The sequence below is a fragment of the Peromyscus maniculatus genome, chromosome 6, assembly GCF_049852395.1.
Source record: "Peromyscus maniculatus bairdii isolate BWxNUB_F1_BW_parent chromosome 6, HU_Pman_BW_mat_3.1, whole genome shotgun sequence".
NCBI classification, from domain to species: domain Eukaryota; kingdom Metazoa; phylum Chordata; class Mammalia; order Rodentia; family Cricetidae; genus Peromyscus; species Peromyscus maniculatus.
The window spans coordinates 39898987-39926007 of NC_134857.1; the positions used below are offsets into that span (position 1 = coordinate 39898987).

The 27021-nt window shown below is 41.5% G+C and overlaps 1 protein-coding gene across 2 annotated transcripts in view; it reads right to left on the reverse strand.

Moving 5' to 3' along the window:
• Wwtr1 (WW domain containing transcription regulator 1) overlaps positions 1-27021 on the reverse strand; it is a 125249-nt gene that overhangs the window by 20900 nt on the left and 77328 nt on the right. For both annotated transcript variants that reach the window (XM_006977545.4, XM_006977546.4), the window contains exon 4: positions 3466-3668. In XM_006977545.4, coding sequence (XP_006977607.1) covers positions 3466-3668 — 203 coding nt within the window. The remainder of the gene's footprint in view (positions 1-3465; positions 3669-27021) is intronic.

The window sequence follows — 27021 nt, forward strand, 5'->3', positions numbered from 1 at the left end:
TAACAGCAAATAGGAGCCATTGCTGTTCTCACAAAGGATGCAGGTACAGTTCCCAGCACCCACCTGGTGATTCACAACCATCCTTAACTCTTGTTCCAGGGGATCCAATGACCTCTTCTGACTTCCAAAGGAACCAGGCATGCCTATGATGCACATGCATGCATGTATACAAGCAACGCATTCACACATGTAAAATAAGATACAGCTTTAAAAAAAAATGAAGCCCATCAAGATAATATTCAAGATATTCTGTAAATGATCCCAGGAAATACTCCCACACCATTATCATATGGCCTTATTACCTCTGACTAGGGAACATGATGCTTCTGGATGGGGGGAAAGACAACCTCCCATGATTATTAAATCTATTCAGACATTTCTCCCCCTATACAAAATTAAAAAGACATCAAAACTATCTATCATGTCTCCTAACTAGACACACACACACACACACACACACACACACACACACACACACACACACCACTCACAATCAAAGTTGAGCAAAAGCTGCCAGTCTTTTCACCTTGCTGTACTCTGTGGAGGACCGTACACTGTGATGCCCTACAATTCACCAAGGTCCCCAGCTGCCAGGGATCAGCACTGAAGGAACTATGCTGGCATTTCTGTAATATGAACCATCAAAACTATCCCGGGCTCAAAGGCACCTCCAGCTAAAGGAAACAATCCTCGGCACTTTCCCCCACCCCTTTTCAGAAATTCTTTCTGTGGGAAAGGAGGAGACAGAACAAAAGAAAGAATTATATAAGAGGAAGAAACGGAAAAAAATCATTCCTAGCAGGAGAGTGATTAAAAACAACAAAACAAACAAACAAACAAACAAAAAAACAAAAAGAAAGAAAAACACCATTGAAGATCATTTTAATACAAAACTGGGGAGAATTTATAAATGAGACTATAATACTGTATAATTCACATTATATTCCCAAAAAAGAAATTGATCGATTCCAAATAGAAATAGCCCAGGCGGTGGTGGTGGTAATGCTCGACTTTAATCCCAGCACTCGGGAGGCAGAGGCAGGTGAATTTCTGTAAGTTTGAGGCCAGCCTGGTCTATAGAGTAAGTTCCAGGACAGCCAGGACTACATGAGAAACCCTGTCTCAAAAACAAAACCAAAACAAACAAAAAACTAAATAGAAATATCCAAAAATGGAAAACAATTAATATAATTATTTCTTGCCAAGAAACATTACCATGGTGCAGCCAAGAAAGCACAAATTTAGATTCTAAGAGTAAAAGCCACAACTGTAGTTTCCTAATAGCTGTCTTCCCTAATATTCATTTCTTTTATTTTCAAAGGTTACATTTGAGATGTACTATATGAGCAAGATAGTACATTATCATTGATAAAAGATGACATATAGATTTTAAAATAACAGCTGTAACTTGGGGAAGTATTTACCTATAACACCCCCACACTCCTTTCCAAGGACACCCTTTGAACAGTTAAAACTATTTCTTTAAAATGGCACTCAAACTCAGCCAGATGTCTTTCTTCCTCCCTCTCCCTTCCCCTTCTTCTTTCCTTCTCTGTCTTTCCCTGTGCTGGGGACAGAGCCCAGAGCCTTGAACATGCTAGGCAAGAACTCTACACTGAGATACACCCCCAGCTCTAGGGCCTCGAACTCTCAACCATTCTGAGTCAGCCTTCTGCGTTCTGGGTTGAAAGTTGCATCGCCATGCTGGCTTTTTTCTTTTGTTTATGAAGAACAGAGCTGAGCCCCCAGAAGACTCACAGCAGTGTCCTGTTGACCAAATAGGTGAATGAATGTACATAGTACAACACACAGTGACTGGACTGAGCCAGACACAGTGGCATATTCCTATCCCAGGATTTAGGAGGAGAGGCAGGAGGATCTCAAGTTTGATAGCAGCCTGGGATGCATAGCAAGACTTGTTGCTGTGGGATCTTTCTGTATGCCATGAATATGTGTTGCTCCAATTTGTTAATAAATAAAGCTGCATTGGCCTATGGCAGAGCAGGATGGAGCCAGGAGGAAGATCCAGGAGGGATAGAGAGAGGAGAAAGGCATGGTCAAGAGACACCAGCCAAGAAGCAACAAGATGCCAGCAAACTGGTAACGCCACGGCCATGTGGCAACATATAGATTAATAGAAATGGGTTAATTTAAGATGAAAGGGCTAGTTAGCAAGAAGCCTGAGCCATAGGCCAAAACGGTTTGTAATTAATATTAAGCCTCTGAGTAATTATTTTATAAGCAGCTGCAGGACTGCAGGTGGGAGAGATTTGTCCAAAAAGCAGAAAAATGGCTCGGTGGTTAAGTGCACTGACTGATGTTCCAAGACCTAGGTTCAATTCCCAGGCCATATGGTGTCTGATCACACCAGATTTAAAAAAAAAAAAAAAAAAAAAAAAAGGAAGAAGGAAACTCATGACCCCCTCTCCCTTCTTTCCCTTTCCTTTTAAGAAGTCAGGTATGATGGCAAGAAGCACTGCCTCCTTCCGCGTATAGCCCGAGGTCATGGGCGGAACAAATACCACTACAACTATTCTTTTTTTTTTTTATTCTTCTAATCCAGGGTTTCTCTGTGTAGCTCTGGCTGTCCTGGAACTCGCTCTGTAGACCAGGCTGGCCTTGAACTCACATGGATCCACCTACCTCTTTCTCAAGTGCTGGGATTAAAGGCGTGTGCCAATACACCAAGCTATAACAAGACATATTCTTAAAACAAAAAAACAGACGACTGATACCCAACCCACGAAGTTTTGGAGAACATTCTGATTAAATCCATATAGAAAGCAGTTTGTTTTCCATTCTGCTTTGACTTTATCCTTTTCATGCTCTACAGCAGAACAAGATGCCTGGCTGCAGAGGGCTTGTTTTATAGAATGCCTCTCTGCTATCTCCTTTAATGAGGGAAAGGGGGCAAAGTTGACTCCATTTCTCGAACCAGGCCCTAAGACACTGTTCTCTCTTGGAGGGTTGCTGTTATATGCCCCGGTACACTCAAGAATGCCATGCTTCATGTAATCCCAAATAAGGCCAACCTGCCAGCAGTCCTGACCACTAGCTAACATCCTCCTGGACCTTGCAACCCACCTACCAGCTGATTACCACTAAGTGACCTCAATGACAACAGAAGAACAGCCTACCTCAGCCCTTTCTAAATTGAAAAATTGCAATTAAATTAAATGACTATTTCAAGTCCCTGAGTTTGGGGGATAATTTCTTACAAAGTAATAGCTAACTGGAGCATGTTCTTTCTTAATTTCTCCTTTCTCTCCCTTTAAATACTATCAGTGGAAGCCAAGGCTGCCATGCCAAAGGGCATGTCCTTGAACTCCTAAGTTTAGCCCTGAAGATAGTTCAGGAGGAGAGAGTTGGGAGAAGAAACTGGGCTATGAACCCAGGACCTCATGATGAAAGCAAACAGCCACCCGAGGCCACAGGGCCTCCAACAGGTACCCTGGAAGACCATACCTGCCTCATGAGCTCCTCTTGACGCATCCTGATCCTCTCTCTCTCCATCTGGATCCTCTGAAGTCGCAGTTTCTGCTGCTGCTGCTGCTGAGTGGTCAGTGCATTGGGCACACTCATGAGCCCCGAGGGTGGGTTTGGAGTTGGGTGGTTCTGTGCACTCAGGTTACCGGGTACGACTTGTTGCTGGTGTTGGTGATTCATCACTACAGGAGGAAGAACACAGAAATCAATGACCAGGGCCTATGACAGTTATCATAAAGGGACCATCAGAATGCTTCGTGCTTTGGAGTATAGACTCTGAATTCCTTTCAAGTACTTTACTGTTAAATCATTACTATTTAAAAATTATGGCCTTAATTCTATTCATCAAGGTATAAGTACCAGCTGCACAACTAACTCTTGCCTTTCTGGGTTGTTAAAAATTTTATTTCATGTTTCCTATGTCTAGAATACATTTTTTTTTTTTGAGCTGAAGATCGAACCCAGGCCTTGTGCTTGCTAGGCAAGCGCTCTACTACTGAGCTAAATCCCCAACCCTAGAATACATTTTTATTACACTTATTTATTTGTGTGTAGGTCATAGTTGGTTCTCTACTTCCACCATGTGGGTCCCAGAGTTGCACTCAGGTTGTTAGACTTACAGCAAATGCCTCTACCCACTGAGCCGTCTCTCACAAGCTCCACTCTTGGAGGATATATATTAAAGGTAATATAAAACATAATGGTAAAAATAAGTCCCACAAAGATTGTTATAATTTAGGAAAGATTTTCCTTCAAGACACCTGGGAGTGTGTCAATTTCTTCAGACACCCTGAATATCTGTAGCAGCATCACAGAAAGTATATAATCAATTCTCAATATCCAGTGAGTATACAAGAACACTCAAAACGAACGAACGAACGAGTGAGCTGAGAGCAACTGGAGAAAAACAGACTTCAATCATAAAAGGGGCCCAGTCACACTTTGTTAAAAGTGAGTAATTCCTGGGACTGGAAGTATAGCTCAGTGGATAGAGCACTTGTGTAACATGCAGGAAGCCCTGGGTTTTGTCCCCAGCATCATGTAAACCTGGAGTGATGGTGCATTCCTATAACCCTAGCACTCAAGGGTGGAAACAGGAGAATCAGAAATGCAAGGTATCGCCAGCAATACAGGAAGTCCGAGGCCTGTTTAGGCTACATGAGATCCTGTCTAAAAATATCAAAAAAAAAAGAGGGGGTGCAGGAAAGACAACTCTGCGGATAGGAGCTCCGGCTACTCTTCTAGAGGACCCAGGTTCGATTCCCAGTGCTCATATGGCAGCTCACAACCATCTCCGATTCCAGGAGATCCAGTGCCCTCTTCTGACCTCTGTAGGCACCAGGAATGAACACGGTACTCAGACATACATGCCAGTAAACACCTTACACACACACACACACACACACACACACACACACACACACACACACACGATAGATAGATAGATAGATAGATAGATAGATAGATAGATAGATAGATAGATAGATAGATAGATAGATAGATAGACAGAGATAGATAGAGATATAGATAGATATATTGATATGGAGAGGGGGAGGCCTGTGCTGGAACTCGCTATGTAGATCAGACATACCTGGAATTCACAAAGATATGACTGTTCTGCCTCCAAATACTGAGATATTTTAACTAAAGCCCAAAAGTTAAAGATTTTTATTTATTTTTGTCCTGGGGATAGAATGTTGCTTATAAAGAATGTGATGTACTACTATACCCCAGGCCCCAAAAGTTGAATATTTTAATCTTCAGTTTGCTGTGGATACTATGTCATCCAAGTGAAGCTCTCCCTGTAGAAAGTATGTGCAGCAGACAGGAGACAGTCCCACTCAGTCCCTAAGCTTTGATGTGAGGAACCAATGGAACTAATTGGGCATTTCTTACACCCTTAGTTTGAGAACTGAAAACAAAACAAAACAAAAACCCCACAGTCCTTATTGATGGCGGAATAGCTGAGATGTGTATTTCCCTTCCAGGATGGTACACCCAGCCTTTGCTGAAGGGAGGAGAAGAAGGATTTCACACATATGGTATCACTGGGGAAATGTTCCCTCAGTTCCAGCTTCACCTAAGACAAAATTCCAGTCATCCAGAAGAGCTTAATTCATAAAATCTATTTCAACTCAAAGGAAGGAGGTGTTAAATAATTATCCCCAGAGGCAGATATTTCTGAACCCTCTGGAAAGGGGCATTTCTATTTTTCCGGCTTAACTACTGTAGACAAGAAAAAGACAGAATGTTCCAAATATCAGAAACCTCTAGACTGGGGTTGGGGTGGGGGTTGAAAACCACAGGTTGTTAATACAATTAGTTTTTTTCTAATTGTAAATTATTTAAAAATTGTTATTTATGGGTCTGTGATTCTGTGGGTGCCCAGGGAAGCCAGACAAACCACCTCACATGGGTTGAGATCTAAATCCTGGTCCTCTGAAAGAACAACATGCATTCTCAAAATCTCAAATCTTAAAAAAAAAAAAACCTGGCTTAGGTCTGACAAGTTACTAACATGAGATTTGTGTGGAATTGTGTTAACTTCAACGACTTAGCTAGATCACCCTTTGCAGCGGACAAAATGCTGCTCTGGGTTCACTAACACACAGTATGCTCCATTACTCAACTCCATACTACAACCAGATGCTCTCTGTGGACTTTATTAATGTCTGATAAGACTCAGGGCTGACTCTTCCCAAACCACACCCTTGCTGATCTTCAGAATGTCTGCTCCTACAGGTGTTCACTCTTACAGGAGACATCTGCTCTTAGAGGTGTTCACTCTTACAGGAGACATCTGCTCTTAGAGGTGTTTACTCTTATGGGAGACAGCTGTTCTTACAGGTGTTTGCTTCCCAGAGCCAGCAACGAACACGGTTCCCCCAGAGCTGGTGGTAAATGTAGTTCCGCCATGTTGGAAAGCTGAGGTGGGTGGAGTCAGCAGCCAAAGCTGCCATTTCAGCCCTAGTAATGCTACAGTTTAAACCAATAGATTCACAATAAGGCAGATTCAGATGGAATAAGACTTTAAATGGCTTACAGTGTGTGTAAAAATATATGTAGGCTTGAAAGAGAAAAAGAAATATAGAGCCATATGAGGAAAGTTTTAAAAAGTAAAGCCTTTAAAGAGACAGTAAAAGTCATATAAAAAAAATAAGCCACAAAAAGATGGATATTGCACAGAGAAGCTGGATTGTGTTGTTTTTGGGATTTTTAACTGCAGAAAGACATTTGATTGTAAAGGCTACTCAGTTAAATCATTATATATATTTTAAAGTTATCTTGACTTTAAAATTTATGTCTAAGGATATGTTGCTCTGGAAAAGAGGTTCTGCTTTTGTTTCCACAGAAAATGAGAACCTATGGATTTGTACCAGGTTAAGATGGATTAGATTTGATCAAGTCAGACCTCCTGAACCTTAACAGATGGTGTGAGACCAAAATGAGCCATCTTAGAAATAAGACCAAAATGCTTTCACCCTAAAATTAAGGCCTAAGATTTCTCCTTTTGGGAATAGGCCATTAGTTACTGAAACCAGTCAGCTCAGATTCCAGAAACTAGGAAGTGTAAAAGTACAGAGTCACAAGATAGTCACAAGGTAATGCCTGCCGGACTATGGAATGTCCTCTCCCTGGTTTCCAGGGTAACTGACCACAGAAATGTCCCCACCTGAGGGCAGCCAATGAGAAATGGTGGGGGGCAACTACTCCCTTAGAAGTAATTTCTAGAAGTCCCTAGAAGCGAGCCAATCAGAATTGTACCCATACTAGCACCCCTAAATGATGTAACTTTGTGATTTTTCCCTTTAAAAGCTGAGCTTGCAGATAGGTGGGCACTTCCTCCAGCCTCCACTGCGTTGGATGTATTGGACGAAGTCCCTGCCTAGGCTTGTATTGCTTTTGGATATCCAGAATTAAACCTTGCTTTTGCATTCCGGCATGCTCATCTTTGGTGGTCTCTCTGGGGGGGTCATGATCTGGGCACAACAATGGTACCTATCAACAAAGGTTATAGCCAGTCTTCTTAGGACTTGACCATTATCTCGAATATTCTCACAATCCCCATAAGACTACCAGTGCCCCAATCAGCAGGAAATAGCCTAGAAAACTATGCCCACATTCCCAAAAAGTGGATTATGGATGTTTGTCTTTATTTAGATTGTTGATTACAAATTGTTATCGGTCATAGTCAATCTCTTTCTAAAAGAAGAAAGGGAAATATGATATGGAAATAAATATAGGATATAGATATGATAGAATGAAAGGATAGATTATTGAATCTACCTTTAAAGAGCAACAACTTGTTTAAAATGTTTTACATTGCTATGGATTTTAGTTTATTGACATAAATTTTAAAGTTAATTTTGTTATACTGTATATATATTTCTACTGTCATTTATTTATGTAACTTATTTAAATTGTAATGGGTAATTAAGAAATACAGATTTATAATTAGTCTTCTATGATAGTCAAGCTTATAGTCACGTTAGTTAAATGTTCTAGGTATACATAGATATAATTCAATTAGGTAGGTAATCTTCAAACACTTCAAAGACCTACAGAATATGGCATTTAAAATGTTTTTTAAAACTTAGGCTTTTCTGGACAATGAGACACAACTGCTCCTGGCAGCACCAATTACTTCAAGGAAGATTATGGGCACCATAATCCATATGGAGTTTATCTTCTTCATGGCGAAAGTTAGCCATTTGGGCAAGAAACTGTTCTTTCCTGGACTGCTTGACAAAATGTTGTATAAACTGGACATGCAGGACCCATAGGAAGGTGACCACTGAACTTTGCAAGGCGAGATGGTCTGTCAGGTTCCTGCTTCACAAAGGAAACTGCCAAATATTCTGCAGGACTCAGGAAGAAGCAATTAAAAGACTCTAGGTCTATTGACTGAAGATGGATGCCCCAACATTATAGAGGAACTTTGGGTGACTGTCTAGGCAGACAACTGTCTCTGTCATTTCCAGATTTTTGGAAGTTGCTTACAACATACTTTCTGTTTACTTAGGTAATATTATATCCTTCTGGGGTCTTTGATGTAGTTGAAAACTAGATAGTTACAATTTTCTTCTGTTATGATAAAAGATAAGTTACATATGAAACCTTAGACTCACAAATATAGGATAGATAAAATATTTTCTTTAAAATTGCCAAATATAAATAGACTAGATATTGTAACTGTAATTCTTGCTTGATAACAGTTTTGTTGTATGTAATTTTACTATGTTCAAGTTAAAACCTTCCTTTTTGATTAGACAGAAAAGGAGAAATGCTGTAAGATAAGGCTTTTGTACACTGGTTTAATAAAATTCTGCTTGGCCAGTAGCCAGGCAGGAAGTATAGGCAGGGCAAGCAGATGAGGAGAATTCTGGGAAGAGGAAGGGCAGAGTCAGGAGTCGCCAGCCAGACACAGAGGAAGCAAGATGACAAGGCAGAACTGAGAAAAGGTACCAAGCCACATGGCTAAACATAGTAAGAATTATGGGTTAAATTAAGTGTAAGAGCTAGTCAATAATAAGCCTGAGCTAATGGCTGAGCAGTTATAAATAATATTAAGCCTCTGTGTGATCATTTTATAAAAGGCTTCAGGACTGAAGGTGAGAGATTTGTCCTAACTGTAGTCAGGTAGGACACAGAAAAACTTCCACCTACAGTCTTAGTCCATTTAAGCCTGTGCTTCTGAAACTTTCTTTAGTGGAAGGTTCTTTCCTAGGAGCCCCTATCTAGCTTGAAGCCAGGGTACCCTATGCCCAGGGATCAGTCAGCTGTTTGCCAGGAGTCTGGGCTTCTGTCAATAGAGCAATAGTAGAACTTTGTGCTCTCTAAATTCTTTTGGAATCACTTTCACCCTACAGGCATTTCCCAACTATCATGCTAAAATTTTACACTTAGCTTTTGGAGACTATACACTACTTTAACTACTGCACACACCCCTTACGGTTCTAGCATAGGCCTTTGCACACACTCTAAATGGATGATTTCCACCAATTCACTGATTTTAGAGCGGAAAAACTTGGAAAGATTAAATGACTCAGCACAAATCACATGCCCAGACCCCAACACACCCAGGAATCCTGAACGTGCAGGTTGTTCCAGAATGCTACACAGGCATCCACTAAGGGCTCCCTATCCCTGCCCTGAACACACTCAGAAGTCAGAAGTAACTGGTAAGTTAACTTGAAGAGGATAGCTATATCCTATATCATGAAGAAGTCTCTCAAAGGCCCTTTAAAAAGATGAAAACAACCTAAAAATCACATTTTGATGGGCGCCGTTTGTGCAATCTAATTTTACACATGCAAAAGTTACAAAACACTTGGTTCTTGAATAATAATACCAAAAAAAAAAAAAGACAAAAGCAGATGTACTTTTGAAAGATTGCATTTCATGATCCACATCCACCACAGCTGAAATACTAAACCTTCTGGCCACATAATGATATGGAACTACAAGAAGCCATGCCAAAACATACAGGTGTAAATCGTTTCTGACTTACATACAGACCCAGGGCACCAAGTCTGCAAAATATTCCAGCCGGAAGAGTGTCTGAGTGCAGCTGCAGGCCTTTTCCTAAACTCTGTTTATACGCTATGCATGGTTTAACTCATGAACTGGCCAACCCCGGGTGTCACGCAGCCCTGTCTGATGGGAAACACATGTCCACAGAGGAGGAAAGAAAACCCAGCCACAGGGCAGCCTTGACTCAGTCATGATACAGTGACTGCAGACACATCTCTTGCCTTCCTTGTGTGTCTCTTGGCTTTTGCCAACAAGGAGCCACTTGTTTCTCCTATTTCCCAGAAACAGCCATCCAACAAGGTTAGCAAAAATAAATAAGTAAATATAAGAGAGAGAGAGACAGAGAGAAAGACAAAGAAAGAGAGAAAAAAAGAAAGGAAAACAGCTTTCATTTCACTTCCAGGTGCATTCAGTTCCAAAAATCTGTAAGTATTAAGCCAAGAAGTTTCACTGTGCCGACTTCACACTGAAGCTTTTATTCCAATTCTGGGCGAGAATACTATAAAGAAAATTCTCAGTTGAGTCAGAGCACTGTGTTCAACAACAACATACACATGGCTAAACTTTTCTTGATTATCTGTTTCAAGCCTTCAAATCATTTGCAGGTGCTCCAAAGGCTGGCATGGGCTTGCAACTCTCCAAAGGTTCCAGTCCCTTCTAGTAAAAGGCCTTGCAACCCAACTTGCATTTACCTCCCAGGCAACCTTGACATCTTAGCATCAAGAAATTATTTTCCTGCTTGCAATCCCACCTGCCCATTTAAACAGTAATCTTGTCCACAGACCTGGGTACATCCACTCTGCTTAGGACAAAGACGAATGCTTGTGCCTCTGGCTTTTATGTTCTCCTAGTGAACATACTCTCTGGATGTATATAGTTTATGAACTGTTAAAGGATCTAACTAAAGGATCTAGACACTGGATCTCATCATTATAACACACATAGAAAATTGTGGGTATAGGTGGAGGGGCACAATCCTTACATTTTCCTGTCATGTTAATTTCTCAATCTCTCTCTCTCTCTCTGTGTGTGTGTGTGTGTGTGTGTGTGTGTGTGTGTGTGTGTGTGTGTGTGTTTGTTTTCACCTGAAGCTGTATTACAATTGGAACCCCAATTCCATCTAGTTGCTGGAACATCTCAAGGTTTATCCAAAGTGGTGTGTGTGTCAGAAGCAAAGCTACAGAGACGCTGCTGTAGTTGAGAAAACTGACTAACAGGCAACAGGAGAAACCGAGAACTACACTGTGCTATTCCACAAAGCCATCCTTCTGATATGAAATTTGTTTCCATGGCTGGGCACTCTCGGGGAAAACAACATTGTTTTACTATGTTCAGACAGTAGGCACACCTTTCTCCCGACAGGAAACGGAAACTCTGATTCATATCATTTCTTTTCATTTACTGAGGAAGGTTATGGTCATTTTGTACTAGTCAGTTTTGCTGAACGGTTTTGAAAACTACTCCAGGGGCAAATCACTGCAGCCCAAGCTGGAGAGCAGAAGGCACTCACAAGGATCGAGAAAATAAAAACCAGTGCGCTAGTTTTAATCTGCTTTTTTGGATATTATTTCATTCTGGTAAATATCCTTATTATTTAAAGAGGTCACACAATAGACACTAAGATTGCATGCATCTGAACAGTTTATGAAAGGGAACTTTCAGGTAACAATCAGGCATTGGAAATTATTGGCTTGCAAGAAATCACAAAAATTATGATGAGGCATTCATTAACAAAGATAGCAATGGGACATCGGTGCTTTTCAGTTTAGAACCACTGGGGGGCGAAGGAGGGACCAGACACAGGATTAGCAAACTATAATTTAACCCACGGTATCAAGATGATGGAGAAAGCTGGTCAAACAGTGCGGCTTTATACATGTGTGCATTTCACAGAACACTGTACCTAGCTCTTTTTTTTCAGAGCCGAGGACCAAACCCCACTGAGCTAAATCCCCAACCCCCTGTACCTAGAAGGTCCAGTAAAAATCAATTGTCTTGGATATAAAAAGGATCAATACCAATAGTGGTGATTTAGGGTTGTTAAACTACACCTATCTTGTCATCGTTTCATCATTTCCGGTAGTCTATGGTTTTGTTTTTAATTCGGTAATGAAAAAGACAGCTGGATCCCTTCCCCTCAAGAGACTATAGTCTAGAGGGCAGACACACAAACAGCAATAGTATCTATTCTTTTAGTCAGGGACTGCAGCCCAGAACGGGGTGTAAGAGGTCAGGGAGGACACTAAAAACAGTGTGGTCCTCACATGACAGGATGCTGCACTCATCAACTCCCAGCCGCTCTAGCTGCCTGCACAAGTCAGATATCATTCTAGCGAGGAGTGGAGGGGTTCCTGAGTTCCCACCCTAACTGAGGAGCTACAGGTAGCTGATGGCTTCTGGAGGAGGGACAGCCAGTTTTCTTTAAGGGTGTGGCTCCTGGGAGGTTGATGATCCACTGGATGGCCCCACACAGGAGTAGATGAACACACAAATTGGAGTTAATGGGTTATTAAAATAAAAAAAGATACAAAATTGTGGGGGATAAGAAGATGGGTGGGAGTGGATCTGGGAGGAGCTGAAAGAAGGAGATGTCGGGAGATAAGATCAAAATACATTATATGAAGTTCTCAGAGATTTAATAAAGATACTTTTAAGGTGAGAATGTTCCAGACCTATGACCTTATGGTACGTGTGCAAAAAAAAAAAAAAAAAAAAAAAAAATCACAGTCCATGTATTCCAAGGCAGAGGACAAGGGTCAACAGACAGGTTCTGTGTGGCCCAGAGCCCATGGAAGGCACCATATTAGCCTCAAGTCCAGAGGCCTAGAATCTCCTTCAGACACCCTGCTTGAACCATACAGGAAACTGCCAAGTGCTTTACCTGCTGTGACCAAATATAATATTCAGAAGGGGGAGGGGGAGATACAGACACAATGCCAGCCTGTGTTGACTCCCCAAGGGAAGCCTTACCTGCTATGAGGAATGAATGGGGGGGGGCAGTTTACTGTTGTTGGTATGTAAAATGAAAAAAAAAATTAATAATTAAAAAAAAAAACCCAGACAGAGAAATTAAGGAAACCACTGTGAAGTTGAATGAAGGTCAAAGGTACCTCAGAAGGTCAAAGGTGTCTCTCAACTGCCTCTCTCAGCCCTATGAGGAGGTTCAGGATCATAGCTGGAGAAAACATTAACATGGTTTTGCCAGGAATGGGAGGGACAAAGCAGCTTCACTTTTAACACACAGCAAAGTCTGGCCCTAAGTGAAACAAAGCAAACGCCCGAAGCTCTGTGTTTTACTGGGAAAGGCGTGCCAAAAGGGGCTGCGCTCTTAACAGAAACCATACAAAATGCTCAACAGAAGAACCGGGGCTCCCAATTTTCTAGGTTTCATCCATGAGCTAAACTCTTGCCAAGGTTGCGAGAAGAGGCTCTGAGATCAGGCCCACACCCCTGTGCCGGGAGGTTATAGGAAACCTCCAGAGAACTCCCGCTGTCCCCTGCTTGTTGAAGAAACTCTAGACAGTGTCCAGAAAACTTTGAGGAATCACTGCTCAGTGCTTTATACCCAGAAAAAAAAAACTTATTTATCCTCAAAAACATGAGGGCCTACCCCTCCTGAATGACCTGACTCATGTGAGGGGACCCCCTCAGAGCTCAGGAACTCTGAGGTCCACTCTCACCACAGAGCATCCTGGTATTCAGTTTTCCCTTCAGCCTTATTGGTTTGGTTTACTGTCGGTTTTTTTTCAGCCACAGTTTCCTTTCAGTCCAATTTAACTTTTGTTCTTTTGAATGATACATACTATAAAGAAGGAAGAAATAAATGTCTGGAAGTATCAGACTCTCTTCTCATTTTTTTTTTTTTTAAGAAGAATTAGTGTTTTGAGTAAGACTGACCCCATAGGCTCATACATGTGCATGCTTAGTCACAGAGCGGAACTGTTCAAAGGAATGAGGATTAGGAGATGTGGCCTTGTTGAGGAAGCGTGTCACCGAGGGTGGGCTTTGGGGCTTCAAAAGCCCATGTCAGGCCCAATCTCTCTCTGCCTGCCTACTTGCAGACTAAGATGTAAAGTTCTCAGCTACTTCTCCAGCACCATGCCTGCCAAGATGATAATGAACTACCCTCTGAAACTGTAAGCAAGCTCCCAACTAATGCTTTCTTTCATAAGAGTTGCCTTGGTCGTGGTGTCTCTTCACAATCAATAAAACAGTGACTAAGACAATTAGCATTATTTAATTAAGTAACAAATATCCTGAAAGCTGCACAGGAAGTCATTATACTTAAAAGGCCACATCAAAAGATATGCATACACCATTTCTCAAATGCCCTGATGAATGAAGGAGGCATATTTGCTAAATGAACTCGTGAAACATGCCTCAAACTCAAATGGTATGAGCAATGAAAATAAGTAGCACAAAAATATCCAGACTGAAGTTTCCAAAATGAATTAAAATATGCATGCAGAAACACTCAAAGGGATAGTAACTAAAGTCCTTACACTACATGTAAAAATAGGATAGGAAAATAAGCAAAATCAGGTGATATCTCTGAATTCAATAATAGACTAGAATAGGCTAGAATTAAACTATGTTGATAGCCACTCAAATGTATTGTTTGTGAGAGGGCTGGGGAGCCAGACCAGAGCCATGACAGGTTTCTAACAGCCCTGCCAAGGACCAGGCCTTAGTTTTGGTTTCCTGGAACTGTCTGGAGCTGAGCTAGCAGTTCTCAGGAAGACCACAGCTCAGGGGCAAAGAAACAGCAGGTTCCCCACAGCCTTCTGCTGGCTCAGCAGGAGCCCCCCAGTCTTCTGCTAGCTAAAGATCGCTTTCCTTACCCTGCAGCTGGAAGGTCTTGAATCACTAGAGTCTCCCACCAATCAACTCCCAGACTAATCTTTCCTCTACCAATCAGCACCAGATTAATCTAAAAGGAGCTTGCGACCTCCCTTCAAGGACACTATTGACCACTCCAACATGTTGGAAATAAAAAATGCTCTTGTTGATTGCATACATGAGTGATGATGGTCTTTCTTGGGTGCTTCTCTCAGATCCTAACAGTCTGTCAGGTAAATAACAAACACCCTGTGAAGCTTAAATGAACCACAATGGAAATTATCATTTGATGATCATACATCCCAAGGGAGTCTCCATGTCTTTGAGCACACCTCATTGACTGAAGATAGAAACACTTTTCCTCATAGCTCATTCTCTGTATTGAATATTAAAGCAGCCAGGGGCCTACCAACTCTGCCTCCACCCCCAGTTCTTTCAACCCAAATGATCAAAGTTAGCATCTCCAGTCCTAAAGTGTATCAACACTGTGTGCCTCTTGAGATGAGGCGATGATAAGACAAAGCATTTCTGCTGTATTCCTGCCAAACAAGTATAACCAAAATCTAAGTCATAGGAGGCATGACAAATCTATTTTTTTTTTTTTTTTTTTTTTTTTTTTTTTGGTTTTTTGAGACAGGTTTTCTCTGTAGCTTTGGAGCCTGCCCTGGACTAGGTCTGTAGACCAGGCTGGCCTCGAACTCACAGAGATCCACCTGCCTCTGCCTCCCGAGTGCTGGGATTATAGGCGTGCGCCGCCGCCGCCGCCGCCGCCGCCGCCGCCGCCGCCGCCACCACCACCACCGCCCAGCGACAAATCCAAATTTAAAGAGTGTCTACTAAATAACTGCCCTATAGTCTTAAAAAAAGTCTAGGTCCAGGAAAACTAGAATTGGGGAGTCACTCCAGGTTACAAGAATTTAAGGACAAGCTAGGGATATAGCTCGATGGTAAAGCACTGGCGTCGAAAGACTGAGGCCCTGGGTTTGATCCCCAGCACCAAAGAAAGAAAAGAAGGAGAGGGTGGGGGGAGTAGACTAATGCAACACAAGTTCCTAACAGAAAACAAAACTCACATGGACTGCACATTAGATACAGAACTGTATCGGTGTTAAATTTCCCTGATTTTGATACCTGTTCTGTGCTTAGAAAACACATCAAAACCACTACAAATATTTAGGGTACAGATCATGATGTCTCCAGCTTACCTTCGCTAATAAAGGAAAAGGGGTAGAGGTGTAGCAAAGTGGTAGAATAACTCTAGAATGTTCCAGGCCCTAGGTTTAATCCTTAGCAACAGAAACAAAATTTTGTTACCATGTTGTGCGGTAACACATACCTGTATTCCAACTACTAGGGAGGCTGAGATGGCCACTAGTTTTGGGATAGCCAAATGAGATCTTGCCTCAAAAAAGAAAGAAAAAGAAAAAAGACAAGAAAGGAAAGAAGGAAGAAAGGGAGGGAGGGAGGGAAGGGAGGGAGAAAGGAAGAGAGAGAGATGCATATACACACAGATAACCTATTGTTGGTTGCTTTTGCTCTTTGTGGGGCCCCGCCACCACCCAGCTTCCAAATAAATCAGTGTCTTATTATTTTCTTATGAATGCCCAGCCTTAACTTGGCTTGTTTCTTGCCAGCTTTTCTTAACTTTAAATTATCCCACCTACCTTTTGCCTCTGGGCTTTTTCCTTTTCTTCTGTATATCTTACTTTCACTCTTACTCTATGGCTGGGTGGCTGGGTTGCTGGGTGGCTGGCCCCTAGCATCCTCCTCTCCTTGTTCTCTTGCTCTTTCTCCCAGATTTCTCCTTCTATATATTCTGTCTGCCTGCCAGCCCCACCTATCCTTTCTCCTGCCCTGCTATTGGACATTCAGCTCTTTATTAGAACATCAGGTGTTTTAGACAGGCACAGTAACACAGCTTCACAGAGTTAAACAAACGCAACATAAACAAAAGTAGCACACCTTAAAATAATATTCTACAACAGTAACCAAACCAAGCTGTGTTGACAAGCAAATTAACAACAACTAACAAAAGTAAAAGTGACAAAGGATAAGTACAGCAGTCCCTTGTACTGAACTTGAACGTCTTCTGAAGTTTAAGATTATTTCAAAATAAATTAAGATTTTTCTAATTTTTATTTTCCTAAATAAAATCTACAAGACCATACCCCAAACTCTGCAGAGACTAATAGGTTTTGCCTGGCAGAGTCCAGAGAAACTGTGTTTGCACTTGGGCTTTGAGGAAACCCCTGTTAAACAAGAACTTTAGTTAAGTGACTTGAGTTTGCAAAGAAGAAGAGAACCCTAGTTATGAAATGTGCTACATCATGCTTATATGTGTCTATGGAAGTGTGTGTGTGTGTGTGTGTGTGTGTGTACTTAAAATTATATTTGCTGTTCCTCCAAGCTCCGCACCCAACTGTGATTTAAATAAAAATAAAAACAGCTTAGTAAGGCTAGACATAGAGTCCACAACCAGCTAGCCTTGCTGAAGAAATCCTCTGCAAAGTGCTCACTGAGGATAAGACACCCAGGTCAGAAAATTATAAGTTTTCTTAGGAGGAACCTGGAACACCAAGAATTTTCATGGTTAGCACTGGCGACATCACATGAAAGCCTTTACTTTTCCAAGCTCAGAACTGTAACACTGTGCTACTGTGGCCTCACGACAGGAAGGGAATCAACACCACAGAAGGCGCCAAGTGGAAGATGGAGAAGAGACCAGCAACAGTCAACATGTGGAGTAAGGGATGACTTGCCAAAGCCATCTCAGTATTCATATAATTTCGGCCTTGAAATTTCCTCAGATTGCAAGAAAATATATTATGTTTAAGAGAAGACTGGCTACAAAGAGAGCACAAGCTTATGATGTGTGCTGGGGACCTAAAACGTGAGACCTCTTGGGAACATCCCTAGGTCTCGAGGCCCAGGCAACAGCAACAGAAACACAACAAAATGATATGATGTAGGAGCAGCAGGATCCACATTCTGGACATTTGTTTTGTGAAGAAGGATAGGATGATTCAACGACACTAAGGGAGAAGTTACAGCTCTAATTAGTTCAGGCACCGACAATAGTGGTCAACCTGGACAGATGTTTTTCTTGATATCTTTAGAATGATGTTTAGAACAGCTAAATGAAATGAAGCCAAAACTAAATCGGCCATATACATTTCTCTTTTTCTCTTTCTTTTCCAACTTTATTCTTTCCAGCTCCACAAATATTTAAGTCTTGGCAAAATTCAAAACTCACAACTCACTCTTCTCTGCTGTCTGAGAAATATAATAGTGAAAAGAGAAAGGATGAAAAGAATATGGAATAAAATGTATAACCTGTGCTGGGAAGCAAAATAACTTCCACTAAGATTTCCATTTATGGCTTAGGAAAAAACATCTGTATCTACAGGTAGGAAGCATCTGGAAATAAGGGGAGAATGCATATGGACACACGAGTAGGAAGCATATGGACACACGGGTAGGAAACATGGACATATAGAAAGGAAACATGTAGACACATAGGTATGACACATCTGGATACACAGGTTGAGAAACAGAGCCAGAGGGAGAGTTAGGTGCCTTGAGGAAACATACTGTCATAGCTATTGGAAATTGCTTTATTAAAAGACCAATACTCTAGGCCCTGGAGAGATGGCTCAGTGGTAAAGAGCATCTGGTTGTACAGAAGACCTGAGTTTAATTTCTAGCACTTACTTACATAGCACCGCTGAGAGAGGGTTGGGGAGGGAGGGGTACAGATACAAATCACCCATACATGTAAAATAAATAAATCTAAAATAAAAAATTTTTTACAAAATTATATGGACAAAAAGTTTGATAACAAACATTACTGGCCAACATATGGGGAAAGAAAAATCTTGACTGGCTTAACCTTTTAGGAAGTTAAATAAGAATTACTGAAGTTATAAATGTACATACCCTCTTAAGAATTCTACTTGAGCAAACTTACCCTCTACATAAACATCGCATGGCTCTAGGATTTGTCTACAAGGATGTATGTTTTGGCACTGAACAATAAGCTGAGTATGAACAAGAGTTGGTTAAACAAAGGATGCATATCGATTGTGCTGACTATGACATGCTGTTTGTTGGTAAGACTGAGTCACTTAGGAGGCTCTCTACCACACGCTAAAGTTATTAAAAAAGAAATACACACCCATGCAAGGATGTGTGCACAGAGTAACACCAGAGAAACCCTAGGAAACTGCTAGCGGTGGTGTGTGGGGGGAGAATAGTCAGAGGTCACGGTGGTAGGAGATTGACTGTTCATGTTAAAGACTTACTCTGAACCATTTGGGCTTTTTTACCATACGCCAATGTTTCTTATTAAGGAAAACCCCTCATCAAAGGGCACTAAACATGGGTCTAGAGAAGTGGCTCAGAGGTTAAGAGCACCAGCTCCTGCTGAGGACTTGGATTTGATGCAAAGCACCAGCGGCTCACTACCATCTGTAACTCCAGTTCCAATGCCCTCCTCTGGCCTCTGCGGCATCAGGCACAAAAGTGGTCTGCAGACATCCATGCAGCCAAAACACCCACACACATATAACAAAAAGACATTAATTACACAGAAAAGAAAAACCTGAAATTTAGAGATATTTATGGCATATTAAATTTTTGAAGCAGACCACAGAAGAAGTATGTAGAGTATTTTCTAACACACACACACACTCACACTCACACACTATCAATTCATTGTATGTCTGTGTGTCCAAGGTACACAGATGGAGGCCAAAGGCCAGCCTCCAAGCACGGGTTCTGTCTTCTACCGTGTGGGCCCCAGGGATCCAGCTCACGTCATCAGGCTTTGAGGCTCCCACTGAGCCAAGACAAGACAAATATGTAAGGAACACAGAACGATTGAACAGCAAAATCACAGTACCTCCTTATTCTCTTTGTTACTGTCGAACAGCATTAGCTGTAGAGACCAAACAGCAACTATTTCCTGGAAGCAGGTCTTCTTGAATCTCATTGCCTCAAATATATTTAAGGCCTCATTTTTGCTGTTGTTGCCTTTTTTTTTTTAAATTAGGAAGAGTGGGTTTTCTCTCTTTAGTATTTAAACAAGGAGTACCAACCAAGGCTTTTGTTTTCCAGGCCTCTCATATGGTATTACTTTGCTGACTTCATCTCGGAAAACTGTTCAGACAAAGCATGGAAGAACAGCTGTCCCTGACCACCACCAACTGCAAAACACCCAGGGAATAAATTTAGACTTCTAGAAAGGAAGAAGAAATCAATTAGTTGATAGCTCAGCTTGGGGGTGGTTGGGGGGTATGGAGATGACACACAGGAAGAGACACTATCACCCAGGACCCAAAGCTGAGACTAGAGAGCCAAGCGTCATTCAACACTTACCAATTTGGAGCAAGTGCCTGAATGAGGGCCATCCCAGAATTATTGGTGTGGGGGTGGAGGGGTGGGGAGGAGGTGAGCCTCCAACTTTCTGTGGCTGAAAATCCTCCACAGCAGGGGACGTTGCCAAGGGAGACAGGTGACAGACAGGATTTCAACTATCAAATTCTTCTTAAAACTCCCAACTGAGGCATTTACTATTTGAAGAACAAATTTATCCAACTATGTATTTCTAAAATGTTAATTTCCTTTTATAGTTAAGACTTTGGATTTTGTGTGATTTCCCTGTATTTTCTCTCCAAATAGGTTATATTTCTTTTGAAAAGTTTGTTGTTGCTGTTTTTTTAAACAGAAAACCACTTGATACTTTGAGCTTTTTCTGGTGGGAAGGAAGATGGGGTACTGAGAAGCAAGGCCCTGAGTGGAGTGCAGGTAAAATCAGGATGTTCTGACTAGACTCTAAGGGCAACGTGGCCTAGGATGATCACTATTTGCCTCCTTTGTGGTAGTTATTCAAACATATCTTCAAGGGGTTGGGGATTTAGCTCAGTGGTAGAGCGCTTGCCTAGCAAGCACAAGGCCCTGGGTTCAGTCCTCAGTTCTGGATAAATTGAGAGAGAGAGAGAGAGAGAGAGAGAGAGAGAGAGAGAGAGAGAGAGAGAGAGAGAGAGAGAGAGAAAGAAACATATCTTCAGAATCAGGTGTCCCCCTTGTTCCCAAAGACTCATCCTGGGTCACTGTTGCTACTAGGAGGACCATTGCCTGAAGTCCTACATATACACATACATTTATTTGTCTTACTGGGGTCCCATGACTGGCTGAGACTGCTCTCAAAGCACTGAGAATGGGAAAGTTTCCCAGGCCAACCCTACATCTCAGGACCTAAGGACTGCCGGGACAAAAGAACTACATGTGACATTCTCTTTGTAAAAAAAAAAGAAATACTTATGAATGATTTTCATATTTATGTTTGAGAAATGTTACAACGTGCAGAAAGAGAAATTTCTTCAGCTGGAACTCATGGTATGAACGCCATCACCAAACCCCTCTGTCCACGATCCGACAATGATGGTGCTGAGGCCAGCTTCGTTTCTTGGTACAACAGGTAAAAAGCATGATTTACTAACAAAAGGGCCTGACTGACAAACGCTGCCATAACCAGCTGCAACCAGCATGGTGGTATAGTCTTGTAATCTCAGCACTCTTCGGGGATCGGAGAATTTAAAGCCAGCTGGGCTACACGGTGAGTTCCAGGCCAGCCTTTGCCATATAGTGAGACCCTGTCTCAAAATAAAAACAAAGTGTATGCTGGGTTGGGGACTCCTGAAGGAAGATCAACGTAAGTTCTCTGCTAATAGAGTTCAGCAAAGGCTCTCCCTCTGAGGATAGACGGACCAGGAAAATCGAATCCTTCAGCTCACTAGAACAGTTCTAACAATGCACATCCTTGTGAACTTGCTGTTAAGCAGGTACAAGACATGGACTAGCTAACTCCTCAAGTCAACTCTATCGTGAGGATTCAATCATTGGCACCATTTTGCAGGCTCAGAAGTTACATCACTGGCTCAACAAATAAAAGTCTAGCACAAGAGAAGCTCAGTTATGACCTCGAATTACCCATTCTACAAAACAGCCCCCCGGGGTCCCCTTATCCAGGTCTATACCCTAGCAAAGGACTGAACTTGATAGCAGGCTCAATTTCCCCCAATTTGCCCATTGCTCTATATACTACAATACTACTTAATGGAAGCATCATTTCTTTTGACCCATATTTCATTTTTTTTTTTCCGTACCATAAAAAATTTTGGGAGGAGACAGGGTCTCTCTGTGTGTAGCTCTGACTGGCCTAGAATTCACTATGTAGACCAAGCTGGTCTTGAACTCAAAGAGATCCACCTGGCTCTGCCTCCCGAGTGCTGGGATTTTAAAGGCATGTGCCACCACCGCCCAGCCTGTCTTATTTTCTATCGAAAGTCCTCCAGCGTTTTCCTTCCTCCATGTTCCAGGAATGTCTGGTAATTCAGACATAAAAGCTACCAATGTACTCAGACAAAACAAAACAGCAAAGCCTTATCATCAATAAAACATGGAAAATATGAAAATTAAGACTTAAGTTGAAAATCATACCATGCTGGGAGTGATTATTTGAATTAAAGCAGAAGAAAATAGGCTTCTGCAAATTTCCCCTTCAGAGGCAATTTCATGGTAGAAAACGCAGGGAGTCTGAACATAGAGTCACTCTGTCGCCCTGCAGAGTCACTAATTACAAAGTCACTAATTCCAAGATAGAGAGATAAGTAACAGGCCTCCCCTCACACAACAAAAACAAGATATACAAGCTAAACTCTAGGAATACAGCCAAAGCACTTGAACTCATTAGCTACCTGGCTAAGAAGTATGTTAGGAGCCAGGTGCAGAGGCGTATAACCTAACACTTGGGAGGCCTAAGCAGGAAGATAAGAAGTTCAAGGTAATCCTTTCCTACAAGCCGAGCTAGGGGTCAGCCTGGCCTGGGCTCGTAAATACAAGAAGCACGGTGGTACTCACCTTGAATCCCAGCATTGCCAGTACTGGGAGACAAAGGAAGGAAGTGAGTTTGAGGCCAGCCTGGTCCCCATGAGTTCCAGGCTAGGCAGGGCTACCAAGAACTCTTGCCAAACACAAAACAAAGAAGAGAAGGAGGAAGAGTCATGTCATCCTGGGACATGGCCAAATTGGTTTCATCCCAACCGGACAAGGCTGGCTCAACATGTGCAAATAAATGTAATATAATAGATACGAACAGACTTGAGGACAGAAATTATTTAAGCTTCTCCATGGATCTAGAAAAGACCGTTGACAGCCGGGCGGTGGTGGTGCAAGCCTTTAAAATCCTAGCACTTGGGAGACAGAGGCAGGGATCTTTGTGAGTTCGAGGTCAGCCTGGTATACAGAGTGAGTTCCAGGACAGGCTCCAAAGCTACAAGAGAAACCCTGTCTCGGAAAAAAAAAGAAAGAGAGAGAGAAAGAAGGAAGGAAGGAAGGAAGGAAGGAAGGAAGGAAGGAAGGAAGGAAGGAAGGAAGGAAGGAAGGAAGGAAGGAAGGAAGAAAATAAGAAAGAAAAAGAAAGAAAGAAAGAAAGAAAGAAAGAAAGAAAGAAAGAAAGAAAGAAAGAAAGAAAGAAAGAAAGAAAGAAAGAAAGAAAGAAAGAAAGAAAAAGTAAGAAAAGGAAAAGATCTTTGAAAAGATCTTTGACAAGTTCAACATCCTTCATGTAGCCTTGGAGAAAAGGCTACAGCCAACATTATAAGAAATGGCATAAAACTGACATTTCTTTAACAAGGGTGCCAGTCTCTCCTTGCCTGGTGAAAACAGTGCTTCAAGACTTACTCTGTAGACCACATTAGTCTCAAACTCAGAGATTCCCCTGCCTCCACCAGAGTGCTTGGGTTAAAGGCATGTGCCACCACTGCCACGCCAGAAAATTCTTAATATACACTTTCATCAAAGTAGCAGGATATAAAATCAACAAACAAAAATCAGTGGCCTTTACATATACCAATAATAAAAGTTAATTTAAAAAAAAAACTCCTTAAAATTAACAGCCCAAGAGGTGCTAATTTCACCACGAAGGTGAAAGATCTCTATAATGAAAAATTTTAAAACATTAAAGAAATTAAAAATGAAGGAAAGACTTTCTATCTTTATGGGCAAACATAATTATATGGGGTTGGGGATTTAGCTCAGTGGTAGAGTGCTTGCCTAGCAAGTGCAAGGCCCTGGGTTCGGTCCTCAGCTCCAGTAAAAAACAAAACCCAAGCACCCCCCCCCCCCAAAAAAAAACATAATTATATACTGTAAAAATGGCTATGTTACCTTAAGTGAGCTAAAAGTGCAACCTCATCAAAATTTCAATTGAATTCTTCACAGAATTACAAAAATAAAAATAACCCAAAAGCCACATGGAACAAGAAAGGACCCTGAATACCCAATGGAATCCAAAGCAGAGAGAGCAATGCTGGGCTATCCTAACACTTGATCTCAAATTATACTATGGAATAACAGTAACAGAAACTGGAAGGCACAAATACAAAACCAGACGTGGATAACAATCAAATAGAAGATACAGAAACAAACCCATGCAGCTACAGACACCTTAATTTCTTTGCATTTGTACTTTTTAATTTTTTTTTAAATTATGTATATGTGTGTGGGTATGGGTGTAGAGATGTGCCCATGAGAGCAGGTGCGGAAGGAGGCCAGAGGCATTGGATTCCTCTGGATCTCGACAGACACTTGCTGCTCTTGCAGAAGACCAAGGCTTGGTTTCCAGCAACCACACAGCAATTCCAACTGCCTCAGTCCCAGTCTGCGGGTTCTGACACCTCTTCTGGCCTCCAAAGGTACCCAACAAGCACATGATATGCATAAAAACATGCAGGCAAACACATAAAATGTTTATTTTAAAAAGAATAGAGGTGTATGTTACTGTATTGTTTTCCCATATATATATTCCCAAACTACACCCATACAGAGAAATAAAAGGAGATTTGTTTCTGATATATTTAGTTATATATTACTGACTACATCACAGGTTTATATATACTTAAGATTAACCTTTAAAAGGTGCTAATTCTATTCTCTGAGAGCAATGCAAGTGTCTGTATTCTGACATTGGTTTCACACGTACCTAAACAACCTTCCACTAAGGAGGAATATCACTTAAATCCACCCGCCAGCTGCATTCCACTGACAAGTGCCAGAGTTCTAAATTTAACAATTAAGGGGGAGGAAGAAGGTATGTCCTTCTTTTAATTCATAAAAAAGACTGTGAGCTACGGGCAGGGCTGTGACTTAGAATAAAATGTTCTGAGTAAATGATTACATTCTGGGATCATGCTGTGGTGTTGGGTGGACACGAGACAACGGATGGACTACAGAGATGGTCCAGTGGTTAAGATCATTGGCTGCTCTTCCAGAAGACCAGAGTTCAATTCCCAACACCCACATTGCAGCTCATAACTAGCTACAACTCCAGTTCCAGAGGCTCTGACACCCTTCTGGGGTCTCCATGGTTACTAGGCACACACATGGTATATGTACACATATTCAAGCAACACATCCATATACATAAAATAAAATTCAAATTTTTAATAAAAAAGTAGATTGGCTTGGGGTAAGTAAGCACGTGCCTAGCATGTACAAGACTCAGGGTTCAATCCCTGGTACCATGAACAAACAAACAAATGAAAGCCACTACCCTAGCTTAACTAGAAATCTGAGAAGTAAGGAGTTTTATTCAGCTGCAAGTAAATGTTTCAGAGCACTTAGATTACAGTTTTGCTAGTGTAAATGGGGTTTAGTGTGTGCACAAGTACATGTATGTACACAGACTGATTCACACGTGCCGTCATTATCAGAGTTTTAGCATTCAAGTTCTTTTTAATTATTCCACTTCTTGCTTTTACATTTTTTTAAACCTTTGTAATTATTTATTTATTCTGTATATGATGTGTACATGTCATGATACATATGAGGGGATCGAGGACAAGGTAAAGGAGTTAGTTCTCTCTGTCTAGTATGTGGGTTCTGGTTCTGGGGAGTGACGTCAGGCCATCAGGCTTGGGGTGGGGCAAGCACCTTTAAGTCAACATAGCTTGTACAGTTTTTAAAACTAAGAAGAATTCATTAAGGAACACAGCCAAGCATACTGATTTCACATTGAAATGTGTACCAGGAACATACAAATAACCTAAATGTCTGCCAGGCAGGAGCTAGCTAAATAAACTGAATATAACATATTAATGTGCTAAAACTACTAAGCAATTCCATCCAAAAGAGGATGACTTATATACATATATGGATATATAAGATTTTCTAAAGATGCAGAACAATGGTAGTGTTCATATACACACAGAGACATACACATAAACACACACACACACACACACACACACACGACTGAAAATACTGCGTGGCTCTAGGAAGCACATTCAAGGTCCAAGTAAACAGCAATTGGAGGAGGTTTTTGAAAACTTCTCTGATGTGCCTGTGTGCATCTTTGTGTAAGTTTCTGTGAGTGTAAGTCTGTGCATGTATGTGTTTCTATGTTTGTGTATATCTATGCATGTGCATCTCTGTTTACATACCTCTCTGTTGCTGTGGGATGGTCTTTCTGTACGCTGTGAATATATGTTGTTACCATTGGTTAATAAAGAAGCTGCTTTGACCTACGGCAAGACAGGAGAGATCCAAGAGAGATACAAGAAGAAAGGCAGGGTCAGAAGAGATGCTGTGAGCCGCCACCTGAGAAGTAAGATGTAATGGAACTCACATGGCGATACATAGATTAGTAGAAATGGGTTAATTTAAGATTAATGAGCTAGTTAGTAATAAGCTTGGCTATAGACCAAACTGCTTGTAATTAATATTAAGCCTCTGACTGGTTATTCAGGAACAGGCTGGTGGGAGAGACTGACCATTTACACTCTGTGGAAGTATTTGTATGTGTACATCTTTGTGTGTGTGTGTGTGTGTGTGTGTGTGTGTGTGTGTGTGTGTGTATGCACATCTGTGTGTATGTATACAGGGGTTGATACACATACATAGATGACACAGCACATCCATGGATGCTGTTACTCAGGCAATGCCGACCTTTTCTTTGAAAAGGTATTTCTTGCTAGTCTAGAACAGGCCAGTAGGCTGGGCTGGTTTGCCATCCAACTCCCGTACCTGCCTGGCTCCATGTTCCCAGCACTGAGGTTGCAAGTACAGGCCATGGCATCCAGCTTTTTCATATGGGCTCTAGGG